We start from the raw sequence: 23,002 nt of genomic DNA, 5'->3' as shown, positions 1-23,002 counted from the left end.
CACTAGGAAGACCAAGGCGTAGGTGGGTGGACAATATTAAAATGAATCTTAGAGAGATAGGATGGGAACGGCTCAGCTCCATGAGTAAGTAAGTAATATCTATATTACTCTGTTCCTCTGTTTTACATCTCCATCTCTGTAGTACGAAGATGTTAAAAAATCGAATAAAAAAAGGAAAATTGGGCCTTTATCCAATTATATCCAATCTGGAGAAATAAATATATTTCCAAGAAGACTAAAATCCGCATCTTCAATACGAACATGAAGTCGGTACTCCTTTATGCTTGTGAGACAATGAGAGTCACAAAGCAGATCACTGACATGCTGCAGAGTTTTATTAATAGATGCTTACACCGGAAACTAACTCAAATGAAGGCTCTGGTCAGTCACAAATCAATAGCCAACTTATGTTCAGATAAAGAAAAAAAAATGTAATTGGATTGTTCATATGTTGATGAAACCTACTGGAGCTGTTGAAAAGACTGCACTGGACTGGAACCCCAAGGATACTCACTAGATGTGGTTGCCCAGGAAGACAGTGTAGGAATTAGCCAGAGAAGCAGGCAAAACATGGAACGAAGTAAAAAGACTGGCAGCCAAGAGGACCAGATGGGAAAATTTCACGGATGCCCTATGCTCCAGCAGGAGCTACAGGAATTGAATGAACGAATTAATGATCTTTGTAGTACCCTAAAGATGGTGGCAATACACTCTTCAGAAACATTGGTACCTATCTACCAGACTACACGGATTCACATCCGAAAGATCCAGCCGTAAAAATTGCAATCTCACACAACACATGCCTACTCACGCTTCACTTATTTGTACTTAATTATTATTATATATAATAATATATAATGTACATAATATAATTATTATTATTACATATTTTGGATTTTGTTCATATTTTCTGCAATCTCTTGTCCCACCTCTAACCGTCTGGCCTCTGTTCGTGCTAAGTTACCTCTCGGCTAATCTCTACATTCGCATGTCTCGGTCTTTGCTGTTGTGCCTACACCCTGCTTCACCCACTTGCTGAGCCGTATACGTCATCCTTCGTCTACTTAGGCGGTATATATTCCGTATAATTGTCACATTACCAAACTGTCAAAGTGGCATAAACGTCTCTATGTGGTCACCAATTCAAACTGTCTGAAATGAACTGAATTATCAATTCATTGACGTGTGGCCGACGGGATAATATACTTCAACAACAGCAGAACAGTAGATTAGCAAGGTGCTAGAAACTGATATTCCCTGTTTAAGACAGCATCCAGCGACCGGCTGAATTAAACTTGCGGAAATTCCTCTAAGGACTGTTGAGTCCAGCTTTCGATGCAGGCCTACTGATTCATCATGGATTCTGAGTTAAGAGTGCTAAAGGGAAGTAAGTTACAAGAAAGGGTTTTCTTCACCGCTGCTCATGGTAAAGTGCCAATAAGACTTAGGGACACAGGTTTTTGATTTAACACTTAAAAACACATAACATCTGTATCTTTTATTTGAACAATATCCCCAGAAATGTTAATAATTTTGAATTTTCCAAAATACGAATTGGAGTGAATGTTTAAATTTACTTTCAGTGTTAGATCCAAGCACTAAGAACAACAAACCGCCCTTTCTGAGCCGTAGCCTGATCTGTCAATAGATCATCCAGTATTTTTACAGTCCAAGATCGTCAGCCTTGCGTTCGTCCACAACCAGGAGGACCTGGTCTCTGTTCGCCTCCCCCCCCACCCCCGTGACAGGGTGGTCCTGTTATATTCCCCGGCACTGGGTCCCTTTTCGTCACCTTCTGTGACTCGCAGAGCTACAGTGGAGGTGTTATACCACCTATCCATATGTTCCGTCCTCGTCATGTCATACCAGCAATGCACACGCACGTGCTCTCACTGCATAACCCTTCCCCCCGCAGAAAATCTGAGCTGTCGGGACGTGTCTGTGTACCACGGCAGAAGCTCTAATACATCGCCTGTCGTCTTTCTTTTCTTTATCTGTGAGTCATCGCAAACATTGTTGTGACGATGATGACGTCGGCAGTAGTATGGGTGGACAGTATTAATTCAGTACACAGTGTATTTTCTTGTCAGAATTTTGTCTGCCTTAAGTCCAAGGCGGTAATATAAGACTTTGCTTTGTCTCCTTCTGTCCCCCCACCCCATGAGAGAAGCGAACAGGTGGCTGTAGAGATAACACCCTGTACTTCTATTCAGGAGGTGTTGGGTTCGAATCCAGGCCGATACTCCCGGTGTCCTGACTCTCCTGGATCCCTCCAGACTAAAATATCTCCCTTCCGAATTTCATCATCATCCACGAGCAGACGCTATGTTTTCTACATTGGAAGTGTAGATACAAACTACCAGAATTTCTGTCCTTCCCCAGTGTTGTGTTGATATTAATTAATGATAGGAATTTGATTGAACCAGCTCGGAACTGTACTACGGGGAGCTTCATGGTTTGAATTCTACATCAGATAACAAAACCTGGAAGAATGACATGGACGGAATACGTTTACTGAAGGCAAAAATGCATACAAAATATTAGTCTGATAATTTAAAAGTAAGAGATCATTTTCAAGAGATGTTCATTAAAGGATAATATTAAAATCAGTCTTAAAGAATTGCTTTGTTGAGAACGCATACAGGATTTATTTGGTCGGTGGCAGAATCGAGTGTGAATATGACAACGAAGCTTCAATTTTCACTAAAGGGGGGAGGGAATACCTTGACGAGCTGAGCCAATGTCAACTTCTCAAGGACACTGCCCTATGGATTTGGTCAGTTCATTCAACCTGGTTTTATGATGTACTTATGCGTTGGCGGTCTTGAAACTTGGAGTTCTGGCGCTGTGCTGGCTTGTTAGCTGCTTGCCTCTTGGACAAATGCAGTAGTAGAGCTATGACATACAACAGAAACCTGTCGCTTTGACACATTTTTCTTGCCTGCAAAATGAACTCACAAAGCACAGTGGCAGCACAGATGGCCTCACAGAACGAATTCTTGTGGACGTACTGAAAGAAGCAACGGGAAGTTACACTTGATCGGTGACTCCTCGTTGATCGCGGGCGTTTCACATACCGGTAGCGAGGCGTAAGCTCACAATGACAGCAAGGAATTTTGCATGCCATGTCGAAACCATTGTGCAGTGATTATGAATACCTGAAGGCGCTATTCCCTTTACATGCTGGGGTTTCCTTGCGTCTTTAGGAGCGGAGGACGTGACAATCTTTTCACCATGCGATCAACTGCCATAGACAGCAACAGTGAATTTCGGTAATGCCGTAACTTATTGCGATAAGGTGGGTTTAAGTGATTTCAGATAGAAAGGACCTTCCTCTAATGATGGAGTACAACAGCCCTTTCGGGTTCCACGGGCACCACAAGGTGCATCTACCTTATTTTAAGGACATGCTGCAAATTAGGAAATAAGACAGATTTCTAAAATATTTTCAGCTTTCAGTGCGCCAAAAATTTTGGATTGTGAAAGAAATGTGTTAATGAAGAGTGTTATCTTCTGGGATATAACTGCGTGTAATCCTTTGAAAGTCAATCAATGTTTCGGAAGAACATATGGCCTCCATCTTCAGGGTCGAAAAATAAGCCGAGCAAAATGCAAGCGTGAAAGCAAGTGGCAAACTTCGGTTTGGAACATTGGTTTTTAACTCAACATCCCCCGAGAAGGTTTTAGAATGAATGTTATTATTACTATTATTATTATTATTATTATTATTACTGTAATAGTATTCGTCCAAATGAATAAACGTGTATTTATGTATGGCTCTACAGCCCTTTGTTGGACGTTGGCAGCTTTTCCAGTTTATTGATTTTTACACAGTCGGTAGGACTCCTTGGACGGGGGATCAGCTCGTCTCAAGGTACACAGGACGACATAAACACAGAATAAACGCACACAGACATCCATGGCTCAAGTGGGATTCGAAACCACGATCCCAGCGTTCGAGTGGACGAAGGCAGTTCGTGCCTTAGACCTTGAGCTACTGTCATCGGCGAAGAAACGTCTAGTAGAGAGAAATACGTATAACTACAATACAGCCGAGTGCAGTAGAACAGAAACAGGAAATCTGACTTCATCCGGCTGGTGCATTTGTAGGTGAAAGTCAATAATTCCAGTGCTCTGATTTTAATATCGAATATGCCGCATTTGACTCACGGCGCATCAGGTGTTCCATTTAAATAGAATGATTGGCGACAGTACTGGTTCACAGAATGTATATTTAACAAATTCTAATAGAAGTACATCTAGTTTCTTTCTTGACTTGAACACATCTGCAAGTTTTCAGACCGTATACAAAATCTTTTTGCGCCTTGGTTAATACCGCCCACTCCGCACTTGTGCTTGATGTGTTGCCTGCCGCGCACGGCGAGAGGCGGCCACGTGTCAGCACGCGCTTGCAAATAAGGCAGCAACTGCGCCTCCAGGTATTACGAGGCGACATCGGAAACGTCCCGAATACCACACAGGAGTACTAACCTCTAGCCCCTGGCTTTTGGTACTTCTGTTGTTTGCTAGGATTGGGATTTATGTAGTTCGAAGGTGTTTCATATACTTAATGAAACATATATTTCTCTCTCTCTGTTTTGTAAGTGTGAGAATTGTCATTGTCATTACCAGGGCCCGGATTTTGATGACATGTCATCTTTTTTTCCTTGTATCCTATGCGATGCTCTTAAATATGTAAATCTCGGATATGAGCTACTGGTTACAGAAATGTAAATATTATAGGTAATTTTTTGTCATTTTTTGACATTTTTAGGTTTATGGTCATTTTTTCATTTTTGTGGTAGTTTTTTTAATTTTTGAACTTTTAAATGTATTTCTTGTCATTCTTGGCCATTTTAGGGTATTTTTCTTCATATGTTTTTTGAAATGTGAATAACATGGAAGCGAAGTGTTCTTTCTTTTCTTCTTTAGGTAATTTTTCTGGATTTTTTCAGTCATTTTTTAAATATTTTCAGGTCATCAAAATCCGGGCCCTGCATATTACATTTTTGGGTCATACTTAGATCATTTTTCTGGATTTTTTCGGTCATTTTATAGGTCATTTTTTTAAATATTTTCAGGTCTTCAAAATCTGGGCCCTGGTCATTACGTAATTTATGGTTGCCACAGCAACTAATTTTTCAGCTTTACCACGATGTATTGATGTAAGTTATGTATTAGATCACGAACGAACAAACGCTCTTTGAAGAGTAATATCTTCTAGAATATAACCCTGAAGATGGATACGACATGCTCCTACAAAACGTCTGTTGGCTTTCAGCGGACTACGCGGCGTTATATACTCTCATAACGAGCACTGTGAGAACCTCAAATTAACGCTCTTCTGTTTCGGGGTGTCGTCTTCATTCTGTTAGTAATGATAATATTTTGATTTGAATGTGCGAATGTACCGTACCGTATAAAGGATATAGTTTAGGACTGTCTGTGTGTTATCCGTGGGGGATGACATTAAATATCGCCTCGCCGCGTTATTCGATAAGATATAGGATTGGAAAGGAATACTGGAGAAAGCGTTTTAATTTCATAATTCGGAAGCTTACGATGAGTCTTACCGTTTAGTTCTCAAGGTGTGTTACCCTGGCTTTAACTGTGGCAGCAGGTATGAAACATCGCAACTTCATCCACTTCCATTTCAAGCTGTTAAATATATGTTATTGCGCATTCAGAGTGAACAGTAGGAATGATTGCACCAATTGAAGTAATGTACATAACTATCCTATCTATAATTTAAGACTCGTTGAATAGTCGGTCATTAAGAAAACGTCTGATTGGGAATCATCTGAATTCATACCAGTTTCATTTCATTGATTTCGCTTAGCGTATGTTGACCACGCGATTTTGTGAGCTGCATATGCCTGTGCGTCACACGTTGCATCAGAGACGCGGTCCATACATGGCGCAGTCTCCTCTCGCTACGTGACGTCATCAGCCATTCAGTCCGAGACAGGAATTCAACCTGCTTTGTGTTAACTCTGTGGAACTGAGACCTTCTTGAGAAGCTGGAAGTTGGCGAGCTACTCGAGAATATTTCAACATTTTATGGAACCCGAAAGTTCATTACTGTGTTCTGTGCTGCAAATCTGAAATCAGAGATTTTTTTTTTTTGCATTTTCTCTAACCAGTTTCACCATGAGTTCTCAAGCACCGTTAGTCTTTTGGTTCAATATAAATTGTGTGTATTTCTTTTCCTAAAAGGGGCCACATATTTCCAGAAATGATTGGGGTGCGACTTTAAATTTTCATCCATCGATTTCAACCATCCAAGTATGTCACACTTAATAGTAGCCTTAACTAGCTCACGATAGAATGTTAAGGCTACTATTAAGTCTGACAGTGATAATAATAATTACACTATCACAATCAAGTTATACTTATGAGGGGAGGAAAGAAAAACTTGTAAGTTGTTATTGGATGCCATATCAGTGGTTCAGGCACTATGTTACAAGCCGGAAGGTCGCGGGTTTGATTCCCGAAGAGGTCAATGGATTTTTCAGTTTACCTAATCCTTCCAGCCGTACTATGGCCTTGGGGTTGATTAAACCTCTAACAGAAATTAGTACCAGGAATTTTCCTGGGGGTTAAAGGGCGGCAGGCACGTAAGGCTGACAACCTCACCGCCATCTGTGAGCTAATTGTCTAGATAATGTGGGAACCTTGACGTTTCACAACCCTATGAGCCTCCACGGCCTGTTACAGGGATAGTTTTACCTCTTTATACTGAATTTAAACCAGTGCATGAGTCCTACTCAGTACTGAGAGTGGAGTGGGGTGATAATGTTGTCGTTTGGAACGCCATGCGGCAGGAATACGCAACCCTTCTCGATCCAGGCTTCGCTGAGTAACGCGAAGCGCATGCGTGATATGTGATGCAGTTTTCTAACATGTTACTTAAGTAAACACAGGAAACGAATTAATTATGGAAATATTTGGTATAGCAATTCCCAATTCCTCTCACCTTACAGCAATAAGATTTTTTTCGTTACATTTTGTAATTCTAATGAGATTGTGGTGTGTCGGCAGCCTACATTTGTGTGACTATTCCTCTGTATGAGTTCCTGCTGTTCACGAGGGAGATTCTGCCACCTAAACTTAACACTGAGATAATCGTGGCATGGGAGATAACCGCTAGATAAAATATATATTATATCAGTGCTGTAATAGCCGGCGCGCCTCGAGCGGATGCAAGTAGTTTGCCTCGAGGCCGCAGTGCAGCATAGATCTCGATTGGCGCTGGAGTAGCTACTCCTCCTCTGCTAAAACTCTGAAGAACTGTGCAGAAAGCAGGGCTCAGCTCACGTCCATCAGCCCCTCTTAGCAATGTAAATTAACGATCCTGAAAATTTATGACGTATTTGTTCTTGTTGCTGTTTCTTTTCAATTTGAAGACGAAACTTCATGCGAAATCTGACGTTCTCATGGCAGCGACTTTGAAGATTTCTGTCTTTCAGGATGTGACGCCGTGTAATATGGTAAATGTTTACTACTGACTTTTTTAAGGAACGTTCTGGCGCTATCTTGAGGGTTGAAGAGTTGCCCTTTAGCTCTGAAGATGGAGGCATCAGAGTCGGTAAACAGCTACGTTGATACACTAATCTACATGATGTCATAGCAGAGATGACAGCATTCTTCGAAATTATATCAAATTTTCACTACAGTAATAATTATATATCAGTTATTAATACTGCTGCTGGTACTACTACTACTACTGCCGCAACTGTCAATAATAATAATAATAATTCAGACGAAGATTTTGATGCTGATCAGAGTGATAGTGATTAGATCTATGTTTAAAATAAACTGCTAAATATTTTACTTTGCGCAGTTTATTCAGTCGTCGGGCTCCGAAAGAACTGCGACCAATCCTCACTCGCCGTGTTGCTCCCGACAGCGCAGACGTTTACTCTCAGAATAGAGAGCCTTCAGACGGCGTCTCGCTTGCACTCCGATCTTCGTTTGTCTGCGCTACACTCCTACTTCTGCCAAGATAATCAGTAGACCTGTTGTCCTGGCTTTGCAGAATACTTCGGCCACATTTGTATTCTTGTAAAATAATGAGACGTGGCTGAAGGAGGCTGTCAGAGCCTCGTGCCCTGCTCCGCTCGCTGTGATGACAAGGCGAGAGGTTGTATGGGAACCGAATTCTTTGCCGTCTTTTGTTTTTGTGCCGCTGCTTGTTCGGGAGTGTTAATGCTTTAATTGCAAGGTTTTTAAATTAATAAATATAGCTACAGGGTTCTTCAAAACAGTTGATAAGTGGCCTATGTCAATGTTTATGTTAAATTCTAATATTCAGTTATATGCATGCATGGAATTTATTCACATGATGCAACTAGCGAGATGCTACATTTGGAGCATTGCTTTATATGGGGCTGAAACTTGGACACTTAGGGCAGTAGATCAGAAACAGCTGGAAAGTTTCGAAATGTGGTGTTGGAGAAGGATGGAGAAGATCAGTTGGACCGATTATGTGAGAAATGAAGAAGTGTTATTTACAGAGTCAGTGAGCAGAGGAATATCCTACACGAAATAAGAAAACGGAAGGCTAATTGGATTGGTCATATCTTACGCGGTAACTGCCGTCTAAAAGAAGTTATTGAAGGAAAGATAGAGGGGCGGATAGAAGTGACCAGAAGACGAGGAAGAAGACGTAAGAAGATGCTGGATGACCTTGGGGACAGAAGAGGATATTTTCATTTGAAGGAGAAAGCTCCAGATCACATCAGGTGGAGGAATTGTTTTGGAAGAGACTGTGGACCTGTCGTCTTGACAGATTACTGATGAATGATGCAAGTTCAAATTGAATCCGGTCGAAGGATTTCTGGGCGAAGAAGTAGAGGCTGTTACGAAATGTCCCCATGGTCACTGAAGTAGATATCCCATTGACGTGCAGACTGGCGTTTCCCATGGACTGCCGTGACCTTCGCATCTGACTCTGCGGTGATAGGTCCGGGCCGTATGGAGGATGGCCTAGCACCTTCCAGCGCATGTTTATTTATATTTGTTTGAAACTGCACAATTTGGGGGTAGAATTTTTAAATTTATTGTTACAGTTCTTCCTCTTCCCATTCATTCCTTCCGCCCACGATGCAAGGCTAGTTAGTCTCTTACGCATAAAATTACAAAATATTGTCACGATTTTAGTGACTATAGACGGGGGTTTGGATGCGTTGGACTCATTAATACAGCGCGTCAGCACACTTCACAGTTCTCTGTTACATAAATTTCACTCTCTGGGAATGAGGGCTGGTACCCTTTGGATGAGAGTCTGATTGAGGACTAGATGTCGTGACGAAGAGATACGGTATTTCCCGGCCGGGAATCCAACCCTAGTCGTCCGGCTCTTAGGTTTGTCACTGTAAAGCCTGAAGTTCCCTTGCTGCTTATGTCACCAGCCCGAACCTAAGACTTCACGCAGATCTTCCCTTCTTACAAGAGAAAGTGCTCACGGCACCAACAACCGAGAACCTGTGTGAAGAAGACCTTGGTTGCTATTATGTAATAGCGCGGGTGACCACAACCGTTAATGCTTTTAAGTATTCTGTATGCAGATTCTAGTGAGCATGTTAATGCGTGCACTTAGTCGGGCTAGGTCATTAATCATAAGAGCTCTTTGTACCAGCATACGTATGTTGCTTTATACAGTTCTCCGCTGTATTAGGCTGCCGTCACACGAACCGCATGGAGCCCGGTTACCACGAACTGAGTCGGACTCTCTTGTTTTGCACAGCCTCCGTAGTCTAGAGGTAACGTTCCCACCTCATGACTCGTAGTACGCGGGTTCAAATACCCGGCGGAGGTCGTCGAATTTTTAAGGGCGGAAAATTTCAGGGAACAAGTCCTCCGGGAGGGACTTTAAGCCGTGGGTCCCGTGTCGTAGCTTTACGGCACGTAAAAGAACCTCATATCTCCAAAGGAGGTCACTGAGCCAAATTACGGACTTTTCCCGCCCAGCAGCAGTCTCTAATACCTCTGGTAGATGGGGGAAGCATTATAGATACCTCTGAGCTAGTAGAGCCGGTCTCGCTGGCTGGGCGGGACTGATGGTAATCACCAATACCGGTAGGATATAGAGACTGGTAGAAATCATAGAGGGAAGCACACTGGACCAATACAGGTCTAAGTGCATGGGGAAACCCACCCTCTCCAATAACTAACTAACTAACTCTTGTTTTGCAGAGAATTCGAATCACATTTCGTAAGCCTAACCGAGTTAAGCGTCTTCTTGAAATTATCTGCCGGGAGAATTTACAGAGACATATTCTTTCTTCTGGAATATAAAGCCGTGGACTCCTTTGGAAATTAACCGACGTTTCGGAGGAACATGATCTGGCTCTGAATGCTACCTGCCTCGTTCTGTTTTGGTCCTTGATTTATTTTCCGACCCTGAAGATGGAGAGGATATTTTCCTCCGAAATGTTGGTTGAATTTCAACGGACTACACAGCGGTGTATTGGAGAAGATAACCAACATTGTGAAAGCCTCATGTCCTACATATATTCGATTAATACTGAGCACAGAGCCATAGCTACTCCGTTGATAGAAGCGTTCCTCTATCCTTTTTCAGTTATTTGGGGATCTGCAGCTGTCAGCGACTTGGAAAGTGACACAAGGACGTTCTTATAAAGTCCTGGAAACCCCTAGGTCCTCTAGTCTTGAAGCTATTAATATGTCTCTTTGTCAACTCTTAGCGTCTGGTGCTGCTGCTTTTAGTAGTCTCTTTCGTCGCTTTTTTGTTTTGGATCATTCGCAATTCGACTATCAGCTTCGACGTGTTTGTTCGTCTGTGTGTCTGCATGGAACAAGTCGAGTACTGTTGAACGGATATTCATTAAATTCGATTACAGGGGAGTATTAATACATACGATGACTGATTCCAATTTGTTTGAAAGTGGACAAAAATTAAGGGACACTGCATGAAGAATTGCACCTGTCTGTGGGATTGTCGATGCTTAAAGAGACTGAACTTCTATAAAAGATTTATTGTTGCTATAATGAACATACGGACGAGCTTCTTACGCCCGTTACTCTGGTCTGCTGTACATTTGTTGGGCGTTGCTTAGTAGCTCTTCGGACGACGGAAATTTCTCCGTTTCTGTACTGTCTTTTCGAGGTCTTTCTCGCTGCCATATCCAAGATCGCAGAATTCTTCGTAACCACTGCTGCGAGACACCCAAACCATACATCTGTTCCCCAGTCTCCATCTTCTAAACTTCAGTTATCCATAGAGGACTTAACATATATTTCCGACTTATATTCATGTCTTCCATTTCGCCTTCTTCCTTGTGGTGACCAGTGTAACAACATTTTCTGTAAAAAAAAGAAAAACAAACTCCGTGATCTGTAGTCCGCAAGTGAACTATACCGACCGAGCGACCACCGCTTGTCGGCGAAGTTAGTGCTAACTTTTGCGGATAGAGTGTGTTGCGTGGTCAGGGCAATGGATCCCCACCGCCGTTAATCTCGGTTTTCTAGACCGGAGCCGCTATTTCCTTGAAATAGCTCCTCAATTATCCTCACGAGGCTGAGTGGACCCCGTTCCATACCCACTGCTTCTCAGAAAATCTGGTAGCGCGCGGAATGTAACCCGGGACCTCTGATTCTGTAGCCAGGAACTCTGGCCACTAGACCACAGAGGAATATTTCCTCTTAATTCGTCCAGTATTTTCATACCACCTCATCCCCATATGTTCCGCTTTCAGGCAGTAGTTCCATAAGCATACAAGCGAAAACTGACGTGTTGGTTGCGTGTACGGCGAATTCTCTTTTATCGAGATGATTGTAGGTGTGAGCTTCGCTGAAGGGTGGACTTTTCCCAACATTTCTGTTGCACAGCGCGCGTACTCTCTTCCACTTGACTAAAGGTTCGCCAGCAAGCTCTTGGGAAGCAGTGTAACTGAAAGCTGGGGACAAACTCTGGGCAACAGAAGAAGAAAAACTATACATATCAACATGTGTCCCGAAACATATTATTAGTTAATTATAACTGTAAGAACGCATTTAAAATAAGTGCTCAGAATGTCCTACGTGAGATTCAATGCACATGTCTCGTCATGGACCGCCGCACCCGTTCAAAGATTCCGGAGTAATTGCTGATAATCCGACAGGCATCCATGATACGATGGTGAAGTGCCTCTTCGTTGCGAACAGAAGCTGCATACACTAGGGCTTTTGGGTGTCCCCACAGGTAAAAATCCAGAGGATTCAAACCTGGTGTGGAGCGTGGAGGCCATGCAGGGCGTCCTCCTCTACCTATCCATTGGTCATGATAGGTGAACATCTCGCACAGCGTGGCATTACTATTGCTCCTGCTGCTGCTACTACTACTACTACTACTACTGCTGCTGCTGCTGCTGCTGCTATTGCTACCACTACCACTACTATTGCTCCTGCTGCTGCTGCTACTACTACTACTACTACTGCAAACTCACGAACTAAATTAGCGCTGTGAATGAGTATTTCCTTTCGTTTAACGGTAGAAGAATACACTTTAAGAGAACTTTTTAAGTTTACAAGATAATTTTCACGTGAGATTGTTTTAATATATCAGTAACAAGATGTTATGATCCGGAACTCACAAGCGTGGCTTTGCTTCGTTATTTTACGTTAATCTCAACAGAAATTTCACGTCTAACTACGAATAGCACTGAAGTGGATGCATTTGCAGCTCTGGGGCAGGGTGGCTCCATGAATTGTATTAGGTGCAGTGCATTAAGGCGGGCGTGATCCGTGTCGAAATGTGTGGGGTGTAATGACTGTCCATCTCGTCTTGTGCGATGTAACAAATGTTCCAGGTGCTGCCTCAGAGCGTGGGATATCCAGAGTTGCAGCGTATCTCGTGTGTGCTCTATCACATGTTTAAAGTGCAATACGTATTATTCAGCGGTAACACGTTTCGCTTGACCTTCTGAAGTCTACTGTTCTCATGAGATGTTCATGGTTGTCTGAGTACCTTACATTAATACGTAATCGGAAAATGTTTTAGGAGAAGGCAGAGTCGGGAGAGTTCAGGCGGTAATGCGATGGGCTACGCGCTGGACAGCAGAGAAATTTAGGTTCGATTTCCAGCAGGAAAAAAATATTTTCTCTCCTCTATGAGGTCCAGACCGGCTCTGGAGCCCACCCAGCCTCTTATCCAATTGCTACCAGGACCTCTTTCCTTGGGGGGTAAAGCGACCAGGACGTGCAGCTGACAGCTCATCTCTATCTGTTGCCAAGGTCTGTACGTCTTCATAGCGGAGTGCTTAATGAATTAAAGCGTAGTTGGTTGAGGCGCTACGATACATGCCGGAAGGTCGCGGGTTCAAGTCCCGATGAGGTCATTGGATTTTTTCAATTGACCTAATCCTTCCAGCCGCACTATGACCCTGGGGTCGACTCAGCCTCTAACAGAAATGAGTACCATAAATTAATTAAGTAAGTTTCTTGGGTAGTAGAGCGCGGCCGGCATGTAAGGCTGTGACCTTACTGCCATCTATGATCCGATTGTCTAGATAATGTGGGACCCTCTGCGTCTCACAACCCTATGGGCCTTCAGGGCCTGTCACAGGGATAGCTTTACTTTTTTTTATATATATATATTTCCTTACAATCGCCGCTTTGTATTTTTACCGAGTGTCGCCAGCCGCGGAAGGCTTATGTGGTTTTATTGAGCTGCGTTGTCAAGTTCGTGTAAGATAAAGATGACGTTGTCCTTATGCTTAACTGACCACCGCGCCACAAAAAAATCCTAAGCTGGATTGAGGTTAGTGGTCGGCCTCACGTACTAGAGCTTTACCCCCGGGGAATTATTCGTTGATACCTATTGGATAGTAGGCTAGGTGAGTCCGCAGACTCAGTCTGGACCCTATATAGAAGAGGAAAACTTGTTTTTTTTTATTGCTAGTGGGGTGGGACTAAGTTCCTTGTACTGCGGCCACTTCTGGCCTATTGTACCAGCCCCAGATGATAGGTGAGGGTGATTGTGGAGCAATTGGTGGAATGAAGATTGGCAGGGGAAACCGAAGTACTCGGAGAAAACCTGCCCCAGCGCCACTTTGTCCACCACAAATCCCACTTGACTAGACCCGGGATCGAACCCGGGCCGCCGCGGTGGGAAGCCAGCTACTAACCGCTTGAGCTATGGCGCGGCAAAAAACTTGTTACCTCTCACCGGAATAGAAACCTGACTCTATGGTTCTCCAGCCCTTAGCCTAGTCACTGTACTGACTGAGTTAAACAAGATTCTTCTCGCTTTTAAAGTCACGGAAAATACTGGTGGCTTCTGCACCAAGATATTTCCGAGGGCAAAGCTGTAATGGCCTCTGGGCCCAGTTTTCGAATTTCCAGGTTATCACTGTGGTGCATCTTTTTGCAACACTTTCTGTGTTAGCGTAAGTGCCGTTGACATATCAGCGGGAAATCGTTAAACACAAACTTGATCGTCTAACCTCAATAACTTGGAAAGGTACGAAAAACAAGCTGCATTTATTCAGAGATACTGAACTTGACAGAGTAGCAATATGTAGCTGCTTTCTACAATCCTTACTTACTAATGGAGCTGAGCCCTTCTTGAGGAGCCGCCAGTTCTGCAGCTACTCAAGAATTTCACAGCATTTTATGGAACCCGAAGGTTCATTACCATGTTCACAAGGGCCCTCCACTCGTCCCTGTCCTGAGCCAAGAACTCTACTCGGTGGAGTCACTTAAGTAATCTTCATTAACATTTCATCATCTGTAGGGCCTTTAATTTATATTATTTTTTCCTTTGGTGCTACAGCCCCAATTTGGGCCTTGGCCTACCTCCATGAAACTCTCCGTTTCACTTCGGTTTACTAGATCTTAGACATTCGGTAGGACTCTTTTGGCGGATGGACAGCTCATCACAAGGCCTCTTCCTGTACACAAACACAGAAGAACGCACACACACATACACAACACTGAATATCCATGCCCTGAGCGAGATTCGAACTCAGCGAGCGAAAACAGTGCATGCCTTAGACTGCTCGGCTACCGTGACCGGTAATTTATATTATTATGCCTCTTCAAATGAATCTCGTTTTATAGGCCATATTTGTTATTAGCGCCGCGAACTGGTTTTATTGAATAACCGCCTTAACAAGTGTCCATCTTGTTGTGCGTGTCTGTACCTAACAGCCGAGTCGCTCGAAGAGTCCATCAAGCATAATACAATAAACAAAAGTAGTATAATGCGTTACATGATTCAGAGATACGTGTACTCACGCATACATCAGAATCGGTTCGGTCGTCCAGATACCCGTAGGTGTATTTAGTGTGGGTATCCAATGGGCGGGAATCGTAATAAAAATTCCCAATTGCCTGAATAAGTTTCTTCTCCCACCACCCCACTCCACCCCCATTTTCCAATCCAAATACGGCAAGTTGGGCGTCCTACGCTTTGACCCCTGTCTGCTGCAACTCTTGTACCAGTTGTCCTCCTTCTGTCCAAGGTAATCCTGCGATGGGACACCGCAGTGATATGGCTGTTGCATGTTCGCCGTTTGTGTTCTGTTCTTGCTTGCGCTTTCTGGAATTTAGTCTGGTCTCAGCTGTCCCCAGTATTGTGGGCGGTTAGAGTCTATGCTGATTGGTTCCCTGCGATAAACCAACTTCACCACAAGAACTCAATTTCTTCTTCTTCTTCTTCTTATCGCCCTGTTGCTCCCACTTTGCAGCACAAGACATCTGTGAAACGCCTCATTTCACTTCAGTTTCTTAGGACTCTTGGACGGGGGATCAGCCCGTCGCAAGGCAGCTACCTACACACAAACAGAATAAACACAGACATCCATGCCTTAGAGCGCGCGACCACTGTGATCGGCAAGAATTCGATTGCGGTGTTTTAAAACTTAAATTGACGTTTGATACTCTGCAAGCGGGCGCTTCATTTTCTCACACTCGAGAATGTCTCAGCTTTGCACATGATCTTTAACAGAGTTCTGTTACCAACATTTTTTCACGTGCTTTGTTACCGGTGTGTAAGAAGTTCTGTGATAGAAGATGCAAAGATTGCTAGCTTGAAACAAAGTGAGACGAATCTTCTGTCACATATACTCGTATGTAGTCAGTTTTCTCTTCATAAATAACATGAAGAAACAAAGTCTATATTTTAAACAGTTTTACCTTCTCAAATATAACTCCATGCAGTCTGCTGAAAATCAGCCGACGTTTCGGAGGAATATGTGGGCTCCATCTTCAGGGTTGAAGAGTAAGCAAAAGAAGAAAAAACATAAATTCCCGTGTCTAAGGCCAATAATATAAAATGTGACTTTTCCCGCTGCAAAATATGCATTACAACTTTAAATACTTTATGATATGGTAGCAGAACTCGAAGACTAAAAAAATAACTCCGCGAAATATACCGACCGAGTAACCGCCACTTGTCGGCGAAGTTAGTGCCAACCTCAGTTATCCTCACGAGGCTGAGTGGACCCCGTTCCAGACCCACTATTTCTCAGAAAATGTGGTAGTGCTGGGAATCGAACCCGGGACCTCTGGATCTCTAACCAGGAACTCTGACCACTAGACCACAGAGGCGGTCATCCGAAGACTCAAAATTGCAACAAGATACTGAGTCAGTGCTATTCGCCTCTCTTCCTAGCAGTTCATGTTAATCTTCGTAGTGGACGTTCTCCAAGAAGCTTCCTCACGAAAACAATACGAGTATACGTATTTCTTGCCTCTTCATCATAGCTACCTATCCAGCACATTGTAGAAGTCATGAAGGAACTCCCATGTACAATCTTAAATTATTAACGTGCGTGTTAAGTAACTGAGACATAAGATTTACGTTTGTTTTAACGCTGGCAGTACAAGTGTACTGAGTCAGAAATTTCTACCTTTGCATGTACAGGACACAGGTTCAGTTCCCTCATAATTCCATTCATGTGTAACAAAGAGAAACATGTAATCTTAATAAATCAGGTTCTCCGTCACACAAATTCTCCATATCTTTTGCATTCCCCAGACTGAACACTGCATTGCATTATAATTCCAGTTTTTGTCATGAGATTTTCACAACAGTGATTCCTCAGATTGTAGCCCTCTAGGGCGGGACATTATGTTAGTCTTGTAGGAGGATACCGACCTCTTGGAAGAATATGCTGTTTCCATATACAGGGCTGAATTGTGTAGGACGAGAAATCGGTTGTATTTGATGCACAGGTTGCAAGGAAAAATAGCAGCTCAGATCCATAAGAGCTGTGAGGAAATGGAGGCTGAATTAATCCCCCTCCTGTAACAATAACCAAAATGCCATGAGGACTGTCTTTTCTCGCAATCCCATTTCCCCCTGTGGCGAAAGACAATATTATAGCGCTGAAAATGGCCGTTTTCCTGCCTACAGTTTCTATTGGCTCAGACCGGGGGAAGAACGGAAGAAATTCCGAGAAAACCCTTTTCTAGTGGTAAATTGTCCGCCGCGGATCTTACATGAAGTGCCCCCAGTGATCGAACCCCGGTCCCTGCCGTGAGAAGTCATACCAGAAATAATTTGCGAGGTTTGTCAGTTGGGATTATAAAAAGGCACTAGGCTTCGAGATGGTGCAGTCCGTCATGTATGGAGGCTGTGCACAATGGCGCCCCTATATATCCATTGTGTCTGAGTTCAATCAGTTTCATGAACTAACTCTGCTTTCAATTTGTGATTCTGAATACCAGCGTGTAACTCAGATTGCTATGCTGAAAGTTCAGCTGGGAGTCCGGGTGTTATCGCCCTCTTTATGGCCGCTGCCGGAGCACAACTTGGTTCCACCTACGTTACTTGTCAGTTTCAAGGCAGGCCACAATCATGTCATGACCGGGACTCGAACTAAGGGCGTCTAAGACAAGCCCACACGTTAGCAGGCTTGTAACCTGGAAACTGCAATGGCTTGCTATGCAGATTACACTCAGTGTTGGCAACTGAGACGTAAATATTCAATTTTACTCAGCACATCGAACATTACATTCGAATTTATAGGGTACCAAGCAACTATATAAACATGCGTTTCCTTGGAATTCTGCGATCATAATACCCACTCATATTCACTGTTTACGATGGACTTAACATTCATTTAGTTGTTCTTCCAACAATCCTGCCTCTGACAAAGGTCAGACCTGAGGCCATGACCTCACTAGGGCTGTTATTGGCCGTCGCTTTACAGTGGACAGTAATTCTGCTTTGTGTTCCCAAGTTCAAATATCGGCCCACGGTCCGGCTATCCGGGCCGGCGATTTTCATTATTTCCCCACTCTCTCCACGAAAATACCAGAATAGTGTTTTGAATTAGGCCACGACCGCTTCCCTCAACTTTATTCCTAGTCGTTTCTCACTAATTACCGTATCATTCAACACTATATAATCTGTAATATTAAAAACGTCGTTAAGTAAACAAAGGTTCCAGCTGCATAATAGTTCATTCCGTACACTCTCGGTAGTTCTCATATGCAGTGTTTGTTCACCGGTCTTATGAACGCTGAGAACTGCTTTTATTCCGTCTTGTTTAAAAAGTATGAAGACGAGGATATGTTGTACAGCGTTGTTGTGTAATGGGGGCTATCGCTGTATCTCTTCTCTAGTTTATTTACGGCACTGTCTCACAGCTTGTAGCGCCGAAGGAAGAAAGATTGGTGAATGGACGGATTTGAAAAGAAGTAGTCTGGGTTTAGTCGAGGTACCCTCCTGGAATTGTCCTTGAGGAATGCGAAGAATAATCTCACGTGAAGTCGGTGTCTCGGCCCAGATTCGAATATGTCACCTCATGAATACGGACCTAGCTCGAACGGTATCGAAGGAAATTTATTACAAATGTGGGGAAGAAATCTCAAATATTAGGAACTACGAAGGCTGGAGTGAACAGTTTATGTCCTTAAGTTAATCAGTGGACCGGTCACGGTAGCCGAGCGGTCTAAGGCACGCACTGTCTTCGCTCGCTCGGAAGCCGGGATCGTGGGTTCGAATCCTACTCAGGGCATGGATGTTTGTGTGCGTTTTTCTGTGGTTGTGTACAGGTAGAGGCCTTGCCCAAGGAGTCCTACCGAATGTGTAAGATCTAGAAAAACCGAAGTGAACGGAGAAGTTCATGGAGGTAGGCCTAGGCCCACTGGGGCTGTAGTGCCAAGGGGAAAAAAAAAAGTTAATCATTGCCGATCACAGTGGCCGCGCGGTCTAAGGCATGAACTGTCTTCGCCCACTTAAACAATGGGATCGTGGGTTCGTATCCTACTCAAGCCATGAATGTCTATATACGTTTATTCTGTGTTCGTGTTCTTCTGTATATAGGTAGCAGCATTACAACGGGCTGATCCCCCATGCAAGGAGTCCTACCGACTGTGTAAAAGATGAACTGAAAATCGGCCGGATTCAGACGAAAGGGCTGCAGAGTTATAGATAGATAAGTTAATAAGTTTCTAATTTTTCTTACAGACAACGTTCTCAGTCACTTTTTGACTCATCCAGTTCGGACGAGAGAAAGAAACTCTGCTCATTGCCAATAATGAAGAGAGAAGGGGGGAACTGGAAGTGTAGCAGTGTGTTAGTGCGAATCGGAGAGTGCTCGTTGCTAATCTTACATACGTTCCCGAAGAACTTCTTAACTTTGCAGCCAACTGATTCTTTAAATTGCTGATTTACGGTGATCTGAATGAAATTCCATGTTGTAACATTTGAGGCTCTCACGGCGATGGTTAAGAAGGGCGGTGTAACACCTGTTTACTGCCTTGTTGCCTCAGTCATGCTGTTTTATTGCTGGGCTTACATTTCAGCCCTGAAATGGAGGCGACATGTTCCGCTGAAACGTCTGTTGACATTCACCCGGCTACACGGCGTTATATCCCAGAAGAACTTCTTAAATTCCATGATCATTGAATACAGTTATATGAAAATTCTTGAAATCAAGGGAATATTTGTTACTTCTCTTACTGTTTTATGCTACAGAATAGGTCTACAGAGTGACCTTAGAGCGTTTAGGCAAAAATTCTCTCAAATACTTTGTCGTAGGCGTATGAACACACACAGACTCGCGCGGATGAACGTTTCTCAGAAAATTGAGATTTAAGTCACACGGATTCATCATTTGTTGTGCATTTAAAATGTTTCGCAGCATCACAACGTTAATTTTAATTCTGGTCAAAGAAGCTTACAGAAATCTTACGCTATTGAGATACACTATACATATCTTTTAAGGCACTAACAGACAAATTCCCCGTTTATTCCAGGCACTCCCATAGGGCTTCACATGACCGCTGTTCTTAAATGCATTTAAGAGATGTAATGTGGCATTGAGATTACCTTCAAATCTCCGTCATATCTTTTGTCATGAATATCGGCGAATTTAAAACGTTTCTGGGGAAGGCATACACCGATACAGTACTGTTTTACTCTTGCCGAAACCCTTTTCTTTGTCCAGTGCCTCCCGAAACTTGGATTAAAGTTCCAGCTCTTCGCGTGGCTGGCAAATGAAGAAGGTGCATGTATGTCGCGTAGGTTGAGAGGAACGTGATGAGAGTGGGAAGCCAAGAATGACGTCATCACTTGATTCCGGACAGGGAAATATTTCAGTGATTCCCTTCTTGACAACAGTGGGCGGACCGGTATTGTTCAGATCCTCTTCTTCAATAGACTGCTGGGTTACAGAGCAGGACCAGTTCATGCAAAGCTAAAATTAAACCATACAATGAGTTGTGCGAGTCCCTGTTTCGGGGTTTAGCATTGTTGTTTGTTAAATCTTCTCCAACGTTTCGGTTGGCATTGCAGTCGTCACCGTGACCCAAAACCGAAGTTGAGTATTAGACACAGATCGCAAAATCCCGAAGATGAGTACACATTTTGATTTCCTGTATTCGGGGTACCGCTGTTAATTCGGAATATTGTATAATTTCAAGAAAAATATTAAATTTTGTGATCCAGAATAACTTTGTCGGTATAGCGTCGAGATAGCAGCTGGACTGGAGGAGTTCGATTCCCGGCAAAAGATGTTTTTTTTTACTCCGCAGCATACAGACAGGCTCTGGGGCCCAACTGGCCTTCTATCCAACAGGCCGAGGACTCTTTTACCGGAGGTAAAGCTTCCGAGGCGTGAAGGTAACTCACTTTCATCTAGTGCCGAGGTCAAGAATTGTGGAGCTATGCCTCCACTGCTCCATGCGTCTTCATGGCGTGGAGCTTAATTAATTAAGCACAGGAAGAACTCACCGTTTCTCCATCATCAGTTTCCATGACGGCCCTGGAGTCACCCCGTTTTGTGTCCTATGCTTACGGAACCCGTTACTCACGGAGCAGATCGTGCGGCAAACATTCTCTCTCTTACAGCGTGGTTCACCTCCACAAGTGCAAGTACAGTCACCCTGAACCGTGCAATTATTAATGTTTGTGTTTCTACTTGGCAGGTGGAGGGGCAGGAGCCATGTCGGCCGAAGTGAGTGACGTGTCCCACATACAAGATGAAGACCTTCTGCGTAGAATGGTAAGTGACAGAGTACACAGCTACTATTCTGTAACATGCTTGCTTGCATTGTGGCTCGTACTCCTGCTTCGATTTCGGAAACTCCCAGTTCCGAACTTCGACTATGAGGTCGACTTTCCTGAAAGGAATGTTTTATTCGACGGGAGACTCGTCCAGGAAAACTCTGCGAAATCACTTGGTTCTGGCCACGACCGCTCCTTCCTAAATTATTTTCCCTTTTCATACAGAATCAACCCGTGTCTCTGCCGTGCCATAGCTCAAGCGGTTAGTCGTTGGCTTCCCACCACAGCGGCCCGGGTTTGATCCTGGGTCTGGTCAAGTGGGATTTGTGGTGGACAAAGTGGCGCTGGGGCTGGTTTTCTTCGAGTACTTCGGTTTCCTCTGCCAATCTTCATTCCACCAAATTCTCCATCATCATAATCACTCGGGCAGGCTACAATAGGCCAATAAGTGGCCGCCATGCCGAGTGGACCCAGTTGGACTCCACCCCCCACTAAGCGAACCCGTGCCTATATTCTACAGCGTATAGCCAAAGGAAATGGCAAAGCGTAGTTCTATAAAATAAGACAGGAAACAACTTGCAGTAACAGATCTGTTGTTTAATGTTTTACTGAACAGTAAAACAATACATTTGTAGGCTATACAAAGATATAAACGATATAACGTATTCATGACGTTCATGGAATGATTCCCTGGACGCCCTTTATATTTCCAGTTGTTTGCTGGGATTGCTGGGCAGATTAAGCGAGGCTTCAACAACAGAAAGATTCTTCTGCAATATGAGAGTGCAGCCAATGTTCCACTTTGTGTCTGCTCCTAACTCCAGAATTATTTCCGATATATAATACCCTTCTAACATGTGGAGAAGTCCAAATAGACCTATTTGTGAAAGACGCTAATAAATCAAAATTTCGTTCACCAGAAGAAAAAAGCAGATCGAAGCCGAAAAATGCTTCCTACTATTCTGTTACGAATACTTGTCTTCCTTTCTAATACATAGAAACGTAGAGATAGAACATGTAAAACTAATAATTTACCTACTTTTCTATATTGGTATTTTTTTTTTAATTCGCATATTGGGGATTGAGTCCAGTTGGGCGCCCTCGGCACGTCGGCCACTGATTGGCCCATTGTACCTGCCCCGGGTGATTATGATGATGGAGAAATTGGTGGAATGAAGATTGTCAGGGGAAACCGAAGTACTCGGAGAAAACCTGCCCTAGCGCCACTTTGTCTACCACAAATCCCACTTCACCAGACCCGGGCTCGAACCCGGCCCGCCGTAGTGGGAAGCCAGCGACTAATCGCTTGAGCTATGGCGCGTCCTATATTGGTGTTGGTTCCTAACGTGAAAGGATATACAAAGAACACTAAACATTGTTCTCCAACAATGTTTAGTGTTCTGAGTTCTGAGCAGTTCTGAGAACTTCTTTTGGACCGAGGAATAAGAACACGCTGGATAAATTCCAGTAATGAGGAAATTTATATTTTACACGTCACCAGATATTATTTGGCTGATGAAATGAAGGAAGTCAAGAAGG

General features: G+C 43.5%; 1 protein-coding gene across 7 annotated transcripts in view; it reads left to right on the top strand.

The window, feature by feature from the left end:
- Window positions 1–23,002, top strand: part of LOC111868465 (mucin-12) — a 194,903-nt gene that overhangs the window by 18,765 nt on the left and 153,136 nt on the right. For all 7 annotated transcript variants that reach the window (XR_002843514.2, XM_033753069.1, XM_033753070.1 and 4 more), the window contains exon 2: window positions 21,385–21,461. Coding sequence is in view for 6 of the 7 variants with exons in the window: in XM_033753069.1 (XP_033608960.1) it covers window positions 21,402–21,461 (60 nt within the window). In the remaining variant the exon portion in view is untranslated. The remainder of the gene's footprint in view (window positions 1–21,384; window positions 21,462–23,002) is intronic.

This window comes from Cryptotermes secundus, unplaced genomic scaffold (assembly GCF_002891405.2).
Source record: "Cryptotermes secundus unplaced genomic scaffold, Csec_1.0 scaffold169, whole genome shotgun sequence".
Classification (NCBI taxonomy): Eukaryota; Metazoa; Arthropoda; class Insecta; order Blattodea; family Kalotermitidae; genus Cryptotermes; species Cryptotermes secundus.
Note: the sequence above shows the minus strand (reverse complement) of the source record. Positions and strands in the feature narration are given on the sequence as shown.